Genomic DNA, 15,361 nt, shown 5'->3' on the forward strand with positions numbered 1-15,361 from the left:
TGTTGTACGCAACCTAAAACGCATTGTTTATGTACGACTTTTTTATTCCAATTTACCCCTGGACTTTTTCTACGAAAATTTTGAAAAATAATAATAATGGTGAAATGTTTTTTGTTTGAAATGCTAAAACGTGTATCAGAATAATAAATATAGTAAAACCCTTTAAAGGCCCTTTCCGCCTCTAAAGTGAGATATTAGGCCCATGTCAAAATAAAACTCAAATTGTTTAAAATGTTATAGTTGGACAACGAAAAGGAAAGACTGTTGGAAGAATGCAAATACCGCTACAAAGCAGCTATGGATGTCGTAAGTCAATAAAACAATGAACTTTGTCAATATAGAATTAGTAAGATATTATGACATTTGTTTTCAAAACATTATTTTGATTGATTTATAAGAAAGCATTTGGTTACGAAAAGTCATGTTTTTTAAACTCCATAAATTAAAATGGAGATAGGAGATTGACCTTTAATCCTGGTTTTAGTTACTCTCTGATACATGCGTGCTGGAACCGATGAAGTACCATATTGACTTTCAAGAGCGTCTGATGAAGTTTGTTCAACAGAAAAAGGCGGATTTTGGCGACGACGACTTTGACGAAATAATGTTGCGCCTGCCAAAAGTTGTTACTACTGAATACTTGGAATACGTTGAGCCACGTTGCAGGGTCAGCAAAGACATATTCTGCAGTGTGGTCACTGAGCATTTTAAACAAATCGCTGTAAACCTTCTGCTTAGCCAGGCGAATAAAGTCTGTCGACATGTCCGTGGAGTTCCCAAATACCTGGCAAAAGTATTTAAGGTGTCAGAGGTTTGCGTCGGACAAGATATAGTATTGTCAGAATGACTTGATTCGAGAAAATGTAATATGTAAATTGTCACGAATCGTTTCATTGTAAAAGTGTGATTTCCTATAGTGGTTGGCTTGGGTGGCGCACGCAATAATTTGTTTTGGAAAACCGTTATAGGCGACCAAATCAAGTAACTTTTACAAATTTTCGGAATTCGTCGGATTTTGACTTTTAAAACGCAAGAAAAATAGCGTGAAAAAGCATCAATAAATGTGTGTTAGTGTTAAAACATTTTAAATTTCCATTGCGCTAAACTAATACTGCTAAAAGTCTCTCTAACTGAGCAACAAGAGTTCCATCACCTTTTTACAAGCCTTTTCTTGTACAGATCGCTTTAAAGTTGTTGTGTGACTTTGTGTGCTGTAGTAGTATGTGTTGTGTGGCATCATAAATCGCGTAGTCGTAGAATAACTAGAATTTGTAAAACTAATTGGGCCCTATTATAATGCGTTGTTTATATAATTGATTTCTTAGAATAAAATGGTTTACCCCAAACGTTTCAAATGGTGTTTATAAGTGCCTAAAAATACAGACTGAATCGAAAATTCATTTTTCTTCAGCGCAGTGAATCAAACTGTCGTGAAACCAGGTGACTGATAACTGATGTGCATTGTGTTAAAGCGAGCCAATGCTAGATAAGCCGCCGCCTGTACCGGTAATAAAACAAAACAGTCATAAACGAACACGAAGGCAGCCAATCTGATCAATCTTTCGCCTCTACGTAAAAGATTTTGGTGCAATAATCTCGGCGAAGTTTCGTGATTTTTTAAAACTGGTTAAAATCTTTTTGTAAAACTGATCCAGAGAAAACTTATAACAGTGGCAATTTCGACACAAATTAACCATCGCCTGTCCGATTAACTCGTTCCAGTCATGCACATCCTGCTTCCAAGTATTTTGTACCAACGCGGAAAATATTATTGCAGCCTTAATTCTTGCTTGTATTAAAGTTAGTGTAAAATTCAAGCCAATTTTGTTACCACTGTAAAAACAACTATAGTTTATTGCGACAACCAGAAAATTAGAGAACGATTTTTATAATAAAATTGTACAAAATATCGCAGCAATTTTAACAAAAATATAAAAACATGGTTTAGGTTTCCATTTAGTTGTTAACTATATCTGTTGGCCCACTATTTCTCTACAAGCTACCATGGCCATGTTGAAGGGTGGTACACCCAGGCCCACTGCAAGGGGGTAAACATGAATATTAAGGTGCCACATGAAAGGTTGCCAGGTGCGTAGAATGGAAAACCATTATTAAACAAAAATTGCATGTACAGTACAATCTTAAACTTTATTTTTATTTCTTCATGTTTATCTGCTTGCATATTGTATTAAGCAAGCAATGCTTTAAATATAACGGGGCCTATGTAAAAAAAAACTTAACAATACCTTCATACCGCAAAATGTGCCCCGTAAGTCACAAGCTTTGTCCAGGAAGTAAAAAAGAGGCCGGGAATAGACTCAAATAGTGTTGCCAGAAAGCACTGAGGATTAAAATTGCGAAAAGGTTAACTCAATTTACATAATTAAGTTTCTAGTGTGGTTGATTAAAAATAAATGATGAAAAACGTGCTAAACAGGATAACAACTATAGAAGTATAACGATTGTAAGACGATGATCCGATGATGAGATCGGTGTTGAGTTCAACTTTCAGTTTCGCAAAACAGCCGATCCGACTAATTTCAATGGCTTAAAATCGGATTAAAATCTTTAACTTTTTCGGTTTTATCCTAAGCTCATAGAATGCTTTCGCGAATTATTTATTTATAAGTGTATACACCAGTGGTCGGCAAACTTTGGGCCGCGGCCCAAATGTGGGCAGCACAGCCATTTTTAGTGGGCCGCGAGTTACTTTTGAATAGCTTAGTGTTATCATGTAGCTGTGGGCCGCGTGATAATCGTACATTCGTATACACCATAAATAAAATGCAAAACTAGGGTAGTTGAATTTAGTAATACTAACCCTGACACCACCCGAACCTAAACGCAAACCCCAACCCTAGTCTTAATATGTTGCGACGTATTTAAAATTATATCACTGCGCGAAAAACCCACCTTGGTTTCCATGATGAAATATAGCTGCTTAAAAATTTCATGTTGAAGACGTGCGTCCTAAACGCAATGTATAAAATAAAAAACCGTATGATTCACTTGCCTAAAATTATTTTTTACTGGCGTCGATTTTTAGAAATTCGCACTTCTGTTCACGTATACGATTAAGCAAAATTGTATCTCCCAATTATCCTATAATTACCGCGAGTATAGAATAACGTAACTGCCCAAACCATATTCTGTAAAAGGGGTCGGCAACCTATTGCCTGAGCGCCGGATCCAGCCAGACACCTCTTTTACCAACTAAGAACTGGGCCTTTTTCTATATTTTATGGCTATTTTAATTACCTAAAAGCTTAAATGTTTTGCGCCTCGCGCGAATCTGATTTATAACCTATATCTGTTATGTTTGCGTTTTGAGGAAATCTGTTGCGTCTCACAGTTAACTCTAAATGCATAACCTGGGAATAACAACAATGGAACTTGACCAAGTAAGCCAATGGTCGGCAAACTGTGGGCCGCGGCCCAAATGTGGGCCCACAGCCATTTTTAGTGGGCCGCGAGTTACTTTAGAATAGTTTAGTGTTATCATGTAGCTGTGGGCCGCGTGATAATCGTATATTCATTGCACTTTATTTTAAAAGTTGGCGTGGCATAGAGTTTTTATATTGGCTTAACTTGGAAAGGCCCCACGTGACAAATGTGGTCCTGAGAGCCTGTCGAACTATGTTTTTGTTAACTTTAACCATATGTAAACGCAAAATTGTCGCGCTTCGCGCGTACCGTATTGTTTTCGTTTAATAATATGTTTTACATTATAACATGATAGCGTTTTGCCATCAAGTCGCCGTGTAATATTTTAACTTTAAATCAAATATCCTGTGCAAAAACTTTTTTGTTTATACCATTTTATTAACTGCCGTAACGAACTCAAATAACAATGCTAGCAAACCGTTTTGAGCAGCAACTGACTGAAGGTTAACGCAATACTCAAAAAACAGTCAAAGACTGACTGAAAGTAACTACATTAATGTATAGCGAACGTAATATTAACTACATCGTTTGTGAGGTAACAGTGCGTGCCAATTAAAGGTGTGGAGTGCCTGTGATCGAGTGTTACGGTACTGCTCATAAATGCTACAAAACAAATTGATAAGAGTAAAATATTTATAAATCTTGGGTGCGGGGCATAGCTCCTGTGCCGTAAATCAAGTGAGTAAATCTGATTTGCATTTTTAATACGCTTCGCAAGAATTCATTCAGTCTTTTATGAATGTAGCCTCAAGAGTTTGTAGCATTTTGCTCCATATTGTTACCAGTGACGCGCGGTGAGGTTCCTAGATGGTGAGGCACACATTTTTTCGAGTCACGTTTTTCTTTAACAACCACAACAAAATCACGGTATACAGCGGCGCCCGCAGAAAATTTTCCAGGTGGGGCAATCAGGGGCATAACCGAAAAATCAAAAAGGAGGGGGTCCAGAATTTTCAACTTAGGAAATTCCCCTATTTTTCGTCTTAAGTTGATGAATAATGACGTCATAAAATAGTGACAGCATGACATCATAGAATGGTGATTGCAAGAAGTGATAAAAAAACTAATCAAAAACAGCCAAATACGTCCAGCAAAAGCGACCACGTGTGTCGCCGACAATCCTGTCAGGCGCCAGCTGCGAAATCACGGTGAACCAAGACCGTGAAATATGTGTAATTAGTTTTGATAGAATCACACATATTTCGACTATCAGCAGCGCAGTTTTTCAAGTTCAGAACGAGCGCTAAATTACAAGCACGTCTTTCACCACCTGCAATACTTTAACGAAAATCATTTTTTTCCGGGTGTTATTATGCCACGATTAGCGCAACATCTGCGCCGAGCTGTGTGCAAAGTCAGCTAAATTACAAGCTGTGGTTGAGGGGAGATAAGTTGTGTCCATTGCACACTGAGTACGTGGTCTTAGAGTACGGTATGCTAAAAGAGCATAATTTTGCGTTAACCATCATAACTTAAAAATGGAGACTTTATAACGCGCACGGCAGTCACCATTATACCTCCTTTTAAGAATCTGCTTCAGTTAAACAAATGTCGATGTTACACTCACATCGGATATTAGCGCAGAGACCGAATAGCGAGGAACATACTGCGTCAAACTCGACGTTTTTAGCGACAAAAAAGGAAGAAGGTTTGACTTAGCGTTGTCAATTGTCGAATACACACTTGCTAATCAGTCAACCTACACGAATACCGAAAGAGAAAAACTATCCCAGCGTTTGCGGTCGACAAAACTAAAGACGAAAAACGGCGTTTTGCACTCGATTTTGGTTTCGCATTAGATTAAGACGCGTGACCCAATTACTTTAAAAGCACGCCGCTTTGAACAGTTTGTTAAACCATGACAAAAACGAACAAAAAACGATAATATCACTTACAAAAAGGGGGTAGGAATTCCCGCCCCCCTGGATACGCCACTGGGGGGCAATGGATAATGTATAATATTTTTAACCTTCATAAGTAATACATATTACACTTATAAATAATACTAATAATCGCATTTGCAGGGGGGCAAGTGCCCCCCCCCCCTTGCCCCCCGTGTGGGCGCCCATGGATGTATGTTACTTACTATTTTATTTCGATGCCGATACCCGATGCTTTGGACAAAATCTATCCCGAACCAAGCCGATACCACGTGACGTCATAGTTTGGTTGAACTAATCAAAACCGATCAAATTGATGAGTACAATGGTAATGATTTTTAGCGTATTTTACCGAAATTTGTCCTTGCGTTATAAAGCTTATTTTTCTTTGATTTTTATCGCAATTATTTCTGTGAGTAATTTACCTATTTAAGAAGATATTTTATGTTAGATCAAAAAACACGTCTGAACTGCACAAACTTTCGGTACCCATAAGCCGAGTAACAGACGAGTGCCAATACTATTAGGCCTACTTGTCATCGGGTATCGGCTCCGATCCGATATTATCGGATATAGGTACTCTTAAGCTACTCTTAATTGTTCCAACGTTGCCTATTTAGGCTAAATAAAGAACAAATTATGCCTATTTAACCTCTACCAGTTTTGACTACAGCGACATGCAACCACTGTCGTCGTTTAACTCTTTTCCACTTTTTATAGTCACACCAGGGTATTATAATTTAGAGAGTTTACCGCAAATATTGTACGCCTTTTTATGCATTCATAATGCTGCGGACAAAGCTACACTTTTCTGTCTGATCTTTAAAACATAAAAAACAATATTAGCTAGTGCATATTTTACGTCGTTCTGTTAAAACTAGCTGTTCAGTTATATCAGTGTTTCTCAACCTTTTTTACACTAGTGCCCCCTTGGGCTCAATATTATTTCATATCGAACGCCCACAAGGGGGCGGTACCGCTCACGTTGGGAACCTCTGAGTTATATGTTTTAAAGTTTAATGCAATTTTTTATAAAGCGTGTTATTTTAATGCTTTGCATAATTCTTTTTTATCAGCTTTAGCACTAACACTAGTATTATCAAACGAAATTTTTTTTCTCCCTAGATGCACAGTTATGTGAAATTTCATTGTTCAGGTTTACCGCATCTCCCACCAAACCAAAGGTCGGGTTCTGATTATTGAAAACAATTTTGAAACCGAAAGCGATGAACGTTGCCATCTTCTGGGCTACAAAGAAGGCGCTAAACGACTTAAAACATTATGGAAAGAGATGGGATGTGAGGTGAAGATAAAACAAAATCTCAGCAGACCGGTGAGTATTTGTTTTATTTTTCGAGTAACTTACCGCAGCAGTCTGCGAGACCCTATACTTTCTCGTTCAAGGCTATGTTGGATGAAGTAGAAAAATTTTCTACCGACGAACAGCACGCTACATCGGATTACTGCGTTCTGATTATACTCAGCCATGGCACAACATCAGGTAAAGGAATTTATCAGTCCTCTATGGCGCGCAGAATTTTCATCGCAACAAAAATGTGGCTTAAACACCACTCAAACAATTTGCGACCTTGCTCGCCAAAGTAAATACTTAATGTGTCTCTACTAGAATGACAACTTAATTTGTCTTTGTTTCCCTTACAGCAGCACGATTATTGCAAATACAAAATAAATAAACACTTAATCGTTATTATTCAAAACAAACTTTAGGAAATGGACAGGAATTTGTCTTGGGGGTTGGATGGCCAAATGAAGGCATTTTACTGAAGAAGATCATTGGTAAATTTGACGGCGACAAAAATCAACATCTTGTGGTAAAACCCAAGCTAATCATCTTTCAATGCTGCAGAGGAAGTAGGTTATGTATCAAAGCTTATAATTGTGACATTTTGTAGTAATGCGCGAATATTTTGTAGTAAAACACGAATGTTTTACATTCGTGATGTGTACATTCATCACAATATGTTTTTTTCTTGTATTGCATTTGTTCAAATGGATGCAAAATGTATACTCTTTATCACTTTATGATTTTTTAATAGACCAATTCAACCTTCCAGTTCCTATCCAAGTGGAAAGCAATGTTGGTAAGCATCTTATAATGTGGGGCATTTTAGACCTCTTTAGGTAAGGGAGACTGGGGATGAACTGAACGTTTTTTCTTTAATTGTCTATAACAGTGGTTCTCAACCTATCATGCCTCGTGGCCCCCTTTGAAAGGTTTTTAATCCTAGTGGCCCCCCTAGATTAAAAAATATATCTAGAATTGTGTTTAACGTGTTTTCACTTATTTTATTTCACCACGTTAATAAAAACACTTCGATTGAACGAAAGCCGATGAATAAATACATTTAAAGTCCAAAATCAGGTAACGTCGCTTCCTGGTCGAATCGTATTCTTATGGCAAAAATAACATTGACATCACCATTCCTTCTTTGGGGATGCTTTTTATCGCAATGATTTCTAAGTTTTGACGGTAGTAATCATGCATTTGACATCGCTAGTTTTTCGACATTTGATAAAACAAAACCTTGCTTATTCTTCGTGTTAAAACGTATTTTTAATAGTAAACTTTTCTGAAAGTATGTGCAATTCAACTCTTAGCTCTGTTGAGCTTGCTTTGACTACTTAACGCAATTAACGCAAAATTTAATCAATGGAACAACAACAATCATTTTGTGAAAAAAACGTTAACATCCTTGTATTAGTTTTGCTGTCATTTCAACTTGCCGTTTACAAATTAATAAAATGCTGGCTAAACTTCCAAAAAAGAACTGAGGAAACTAGAAAAAAACAAATGTTGGTTGTATGTGACGTAACAATGATTGACAATTAGGCGAGCAGATCAAGAATTGCAAGCTTGAGGTATAAAAAAAAATGTGTTACAGGTCAAAGAAGGTTTAACACTACAAGTTTGAGTTTAACTAAAAAAATTAATATTAGTGACACGGGTTTTGCCATACCACAATATTGGTACAGACCTGTGCTCGTGGCCCCCCAATGACCGCTCCGTGTCCCCCCAGGGGGGCCGAGGGCCACGGTTGAGAAACCCTGGTCTATAACTTAAAACATGTACGTCTGACGTCTGTGTTAAAATTACATTACTAAAAGGCCAATTTTCTGCCTAAAAATGTTATGATTATAATTATTTTAAATAAACCAGAAACGCATAGAAATGATCCAGTATAAAGGAATCAAATATCCGAATTTTGTTCGGACATGCTTGGGGTTATTTTGAAGCCCTTGCCTGTGACGTAAAACACATTTTAATCATTTAACAAACCAACAGTACAGAAACGATTTATTTTAACTCTTTCTTTTAACTTTAACTCTTAGAACTTTTACTCTCTTAACTCTAACTCTTGGAACTTTAAATCTCTTTACTCTAACTCTTGGAACTGTAACCCTCCCTTACTGTCAGTCTAACTCTTGAAACTTTAACATTCTTTACTCTAATCTAACCCTTGGAACTTTTGTTGACCTTTTACAACTTAAATTTTCTGGTGAAACCAATCTGCTGACAAAAGAGTAACATAGCTTTGAAGAAGACAGGGGCTTGTTATATCACAAAGCCTTATTGCGAAATGCCTTGATGCATGGCGTAGACAGGAATCCACAAATTGATTTACGTACAAAAATATAGATAAACAATTCAATTGAAAAAAATGTTTATAAAAGGCACTTAATTTCAATCCAAGTCATTTGACTCAATGACTTAGATCTAAGTCAAGGGATTTTTCCAAATGACTTAAGTAGAATCAAGTTATTTGAAACAATGAATTAACAAGCCATTACAACAGTTATATTCAGTAATTGTTTACAAACTACACTTAATAAGCATTTTAAAAAGCTAGATAAAAGGAATACCGCACAACATTCCGAAATAGTTCAAACAGAAAATATATTTTTACTTTTTTCATTAATAAATTGTTAACATAGCATAAGATATATTGATTATATTATATGTCTGGAATATACCTATTTGCTTGGCAAACACAATGTGTTGCAGATATTGCCGCAGCAAGACTCTATGGAAGGCATGACCCGAGCGTTATCCCAACAAAGTGTGACACGATGATCGTTTATGCCACCCACAAAGGTATTTTCCTATTGTACAATTTTCTATATTCTTATGTATACACATGGTGTTAATACTAAGTAAAGTTCTAAAAAATTGACAATTTCACTGATGCAAAAAACTATGACTCAAGTGAAAAATTTGTAAATATAACTTACTAGATTGAAAATAATTTGAAGCTTTACAATTTGCGTTTCTTTTTTAAAGATAATCTCGCATTTGTGAATGAATCGGGCTCATGGCTCGTGAAGGCACTGGTCGAAGTTTTTAAGGATAACGCGCATGACACTCATGTTGGGGACATGATGATTGAGGTAGGTTGATAGAGTATCTTAATGAAAAAAAAATGCTATGTTTGGGGCAGTGGTTGGAATCTCACCCAGGCTAGTTGTTTTTCTATACTGTCCTTGCTTGTACTACAATGCTGATCAGGCTGATTGATTTCGGTTAGCCTCCCCAAAGGCATCTTGTGTACTATATAGGTTTCGTTATCGTTGGTCAATATGACTCCAGAAAGGCTTGATCACAGAATACACATTGTGTATATGTATATGTTGTTTTAGTTGTATTTATACCAGTGTTTCTTAAATGTGTTAATCCAGTATACTACTAGCCATGGGCGCCCGCAGGGGGGGGGGGGCACTTGCCCCCCCCCTGGAATTTTAAAATGCGATTATTAGTATTATTTATAAGTGTAATATGTATTACTTATGAAGGTTACAAATATTATCCAATATACGTTGCCCCCATTGGCGTATTCTGGTGGGCGGGAGTTCTTACCCCCTTTTTGTAAGTGATATTATCGTTTTTTGTTCGTTTTTGTCATGGTTTAATAAACTGTTTGAAGCGCGAAACCAAAATCGAGGGCAAAACGCCGTTTTTGGTCTTTTGTTTGGTCGACCGTAAACGCTGTAAGTTTTTCTCTTTCGTTATTTGTTTAGGTTGACTGATTAGCAAGTGTGTATTCGACAATTGACAACGCTAAGTCAAACTTTATACGCTGTAAGTTCTTTGCTGTTCGGTCTCTGCGCTAATATTCGATGAGGGTGTAACATTGACATTTAACTGAAGCAGATTCTTAAAAGGAGGTATAATGGTGACTGTCGTGCGCGTTTCAAAGTCTCCATTTTTAAGTAATGATGTTTAACGCAAAATTATGCTCGTTTAGCATACTGTACTCTAAGACCACGTGCTAAGTGTGCAATGGACACAGCTTATTTCCTCTCAACCGCAGCTTGTAATTTAGCTGACTTTGCACATAGCTTGGCGCAGATTTTGCGCTAATCGTGGCATGATAACACCCGGTAAAAACAATCTTTGTTTTAGTATTGCAGGTGGTGAAAGACGTGCTTGCAAGTTAGCGCTCGTTCCGTTCATGGAACTTAAAAATTGCGCTGCTGTTAGTCGAAATATGTTTGATTCTACCACAATTAATCACATATATTTCACGGCCTTGGTTTGATTTTTGCTTAATGTAAACGATTGCACACCGTGATATCGCAGCTGGCGCCTGACAGGATTGTCGACGACGCACGTGGTCGCTTTTGCTGGACGTATTTGGCTGTTTCTGATTAGTTTTCTTATAACGTTTTGCAACCACCATTCTATGACGTCATGCTGTCACTGTTTTGATTGCACCCCCCTGGAAAATTTGGTTCTTCCTATAGTGGTGACAGGTTGCCATAGAGGACTGGGCTCAGAAATTCCCCGCCCTCTTCTTGGCCAATGGGAAGTATCGAGCCACAACCATTACATTAACTTTTACACTTACTTTCCCTCAGTTCCGTTCACCATTGGTGGATTAAAAAATGTTTGCTACCCGCTTTTACCCGAACGCGAAATCCGTATTTTGCTATTTTTACAAAGCGAAACCCGGGCTATAAAAACAAGGAAACTTGTTTTTTTAGCAAACGTCTATAAAATCTTTATGCGAGATTTTTCTCGGTTGAATGCTATATGCTGCTCCTTATTGGCTTACCACATCGCCATAATATATTCAGCGCTATGCGTTTGTATCAAAACAAAACTTTGGCGCTTATGTGCCTGATCCCCCGTACGATCACTCTGCACAACGTCACATACTCTTGCTGGCACTTCGCGTATACAAGCTTAGATGCAGAGAGGGTGTATGATAACTAGGGCGAATATTTTTTGACTTAAAAATTAAGAAATTTTTACCTGAAAAATTAAAGTTTCGACAAATTTTGACCTGAAAATAATTTATTTTGACAAAATTTTGACCTGTTAGAAATACATTAATTTCAATAACGTATAGGCGTCGTTAAATTTGACAAATTTTGACCTAACGTGTAAATGTTGACAAAATTTTGACTTTTTTTGACAAGTCAAAAAATAATCCCCCTAATGATAACACACAGGCGCGCGCAGCACCTTGACAATTTTTACCGGAGAGTGACGTCGGCCCAAGATAAGAGTACGGGGAAGCAGCCATATAAGTGCCAAAACTTCAAGCAGTTTATTTGTATTCCGGCATAGACGGACCAACAATTAAACCAACTTAAGTGGAGCCAGAAAAGGCTTTCTCAGCTATGCGGCTGTTTGTTTTGAAACTCAGAAACTTTTTTTTTAGTAAAAAATTATGATTTATCGAAATAAACTGAATGCTCATTTGCTTTTATTCGAAACCGAAAAAAAAATGGTTCAAGGTATTCTTCCGTCACATACCCCAAACTTGGGTTTTAAAGTTTGGCCCCGAATTGCAATTACTAATAGAAAAAAAAAAACTGCGATTTTAAATATATTTCGAACTAACCACTAAACCAGTGGTTCTCAACCTTTTTTTCTTTCGTGACCCATTTTCGTTGTACACAAATTCTGTGGCCCAACAAATTTTTATGAAAGAACAAACTATAAAAAAAGTTTATAACAAAAAATAGCAGAGCATTTATCAAAACAAATTATTTATTCAATCGTGTATTACTGAGGTACTTGCTTCTGAACAATAAATTTACGTTTCCTTTACATTTCTTCTCAATTTGATCCCAAGCAATTATTCCTGTAAAATTAGGTATAGTGTTACAAATGAAACTAAATTCTTCATTTAATCTAGCTTTTTTAAATCTGTGGCCCACCAGTGAGCCATGTCCCACTGGTTGAGAACCGCTGCACTAAACTAACGGGTGCATGCTAGGAAACGTTCTTTGTATCTTGACCTTGTCTCCACGCATATTTTTCTGGTATTTATTTTTGCAGGTCAAGAGTAAACTAAAGAACCAGATAGCGGTTAATCCACAGAAAGACTTTCATGGTTCAATGCAGATGCCCTACGTGGAAGATTCTTGCACCAAAAAGTTATATCTGTTTCCTGGAATACAGCCTGTTGAGCGTTCATAAAATGTTTGCGCATGGAAATCTGTACGCTATAACTTTTGTAACATATAAAAAAACTTTCATTACTTGAAGAAATTTAAACTTAAAAAAGAAAATGTAAACACCTCGTGAAAGTCCCGATATAGCTAAATTGCCTTGTTAAACATGTAAATATTTTCCATTGGTGTGTACTGTGTGTTCATGTGGCTTTCTTGTATTGTAGAAAATGCAGTTGACAGTATATTTAATTCATTACAGCTTCACGCACAATGCGATTCCTGTATTTTATAATGTTTGGTTTGTTTTGTCTGCCGGTCGGTCGCCAGTATACGTTCTTACATAACATGAGAGAAGCACAGCAGCATCCCGTTCACGTCGCGCACATTGCAACTTGCTAAGCGAGACGCAGCTCGATAGGCTAAAAAAGAAACAAGCTCCCATGCAAGCACAAAAAATTAGTCTCTTTCGATGAGAGAAAGAGCAACGAGCGCGCGTATCAAGCGTCGCATGTTAAATTGCCACAAACTATTTAAAACCATTGGCTGCATAATGAGGCTTCAGCAAACGTTTACACCATGCCAGTCGATCAGATGACTCTTGCACACAGCTCGCGTTCTTATAAGTGTTACTCTTATAGTGGGGAAGAATTAAGTTAAACCGGACTCCAGAGCAACTTTAACGCCGGAACATAGAAACAAGATCAACACCAGAAAAAAAACACAGTTTGGTATAAGACCAAAATATGAATCACACCTAGTAGTTGTAATAACGTCTAAATCGTAATAAATCTTAAACCCACCAAAAAAAATTTGCGAATTGCAACATTCATTTTTCGTAGTCATGCGGTCTATCCTCGGGGGAAACAAAATTTCATGAGGCTAGCAAAATTACAGAGACACGTTACAACGTAAAATGCTAAACAGCCCACATCATAATCAACTGTTTTATTTTGCTTAATCATGCAAAATTTAGATAGATTTTGCAAACTATTGCGCTTATTGCAGTTGTAATGCTTCGCATCGTCTAAAGAACTTTTGCTTTTTGGTTTAGAAACTATTTTTGCTATATACAACAAACCGTCAACAACGAGTAATTTAAGCTTGCAAGGCGAAGAATTGAATTTGATTTTTACAGTTGCGAAGTTATTGCGATGATATGTTATACCACGTCGGTCGATTGAACGCCGCTTCCACACAGGCTTTACCCTTCAAAGATGATATTGTTAATGTGGGAAAGCATTAAGTTAAGCAATTTCAGACACCATTAGCGGCAAACAGTCAGGGGACGACCAGCGCTGTTGGTTTTTTTACAATAGGCTACACGCAAACGCAAAAACAATCAAAGTTAAATAATTTGCGAACTTACTCAGTGTTTTCAAAACAGTGAAAAATTATAAAGCGTTATCAGTAAAATAGCAGTAGTTTGTTATAGAGGTGACTTTTCAAAAGACATTGATAATTTGGATTACGTTTAAATGTTGTGTTGGCTCAAATTCAGCAAGAAGTGTTTTCAAATAATGTTAACGATTTTTGCAGGTCCTAATTCTGACCCTTCAAAACGATCCCCCGAATCTCGACACCGGAGTGAGCGACAAGAGTATGACGAAAACGTACAGCAAGCAATTTCGCACGATGATTGAAAACTGTCTGCAGCGGGATCCTGAACAGTAGTTAGCGAACTAACCACCTTCTTTAACAAGGAATGTTAAAAGTAGAATCCCACGGTATTCTAGAATAATGGACAATAAAACTCAAAGTTTAAAAACCAGAGTAAATTCAGGATCAGACATTTTTTTAAAAGGAATATATATTTCGCCTATACTGGCATCGTCAGTTCCTATAAGTAAAGTAAAATACATAATATACAAAGCAAAATAATAAAAAGGTCAAAAACATGCGGAATCAGTATAGATTAAGTGAAAAGTTTAAAAACAAAACATCAGGCAGAAGAAAACTGTCTAATGCAAAGCAGCACCGCACAGACAAAACATGACGTGACACTCGATAAGGACAAGTCGCGATGGAAAGACAAAAAGGAGAAAAAAGAGAAGTGCTTACGGCATATATTGCGTAAAAAGGTTATCTTATGCGAGGTAAAATCTTTTTTTGTATATTTATAGTGGCATTTGTTATTTTTAACCATTTGGCTTTGCTAAAATTCTATTGACTCAAAGGCGGCTCTTCCAAAAATAAAATTTCAAAACATTTCGAAATAGCGGGTTTAAATTTAAGTTTACATATGTGTTGAACAGCATCGTGCCGTAAAAGAGCAGCTTTGTCGTTCTTTTCCTTGTAATTAAACGTTTTCCATCCGCTCGATGGCCCCTCCTTCTGGTTGAAAACGAGTTCTTTGTTTGTCCTACGTACCTTGCCCCACAAAGTTTACACGACGCCATGTAAATACCATGGTTGGTGCAACAAAGCACCTGTTTTAACTGGACGGTTCCACTCTTGGTTGTAACTGCGAACGTTGTTGGCACCATACCTTTGCTATCTTTAAAGTGGCCACACAGACAGCAGTTACCACATGGTGATGATTTTCCAGTAGCTGGGCTGTAATCGTCTAAAATTTTTCCAATAGATTTGTAATTGATTAACATGCTTCCCAATGTTGG

General features: G+C 37.1%; 1 protein-coding gene across 1 annotated transcript; it reads left to right on the plus strand.

The window, feature by feature from the left end:
* Positions 1–514: 514 nt before the first annotated feature.
* Positions 515–13,030, plus strand: LOC146164888 (caspase-3-like). The gene is made up of 8 exons (XM_083380869.1): positions 515–811; positions 6,481–6,657; positions 6,729–6,825; positions 7,053–7,196; positions 7,382–7,426; positions 9,349–9,438; positions 9,625–9,731; positions 12,631–13,030. Exons 1-8 carry the CDS (start codon positions 515–517, stop codon positions 12,769–12,771), a joined length of 1,098 nt encoding a protein of 365 aa, XP_083236995.1. The 3' UTR covers positions 12,772–13,030.
* Positions 13,031–15,361: the final 2,331 nt, after the last annotated feature.

This window comes from Ascidiella aspersa, chromosome 2 (genome assembly GCF_963924565.1).
Source record: "Ascidiella aspersa chromosome 2, kaAscAspe10.2, whole genome shotgun sequence".
Classification (NCBI taxonomy): domain Eukaryota; kingdom Metazoa; phylum Chordata; class Ascidiacea; order Phlebobranchia; family Ascidiidae; genus Ascidiella; species Ascidiella aspersa.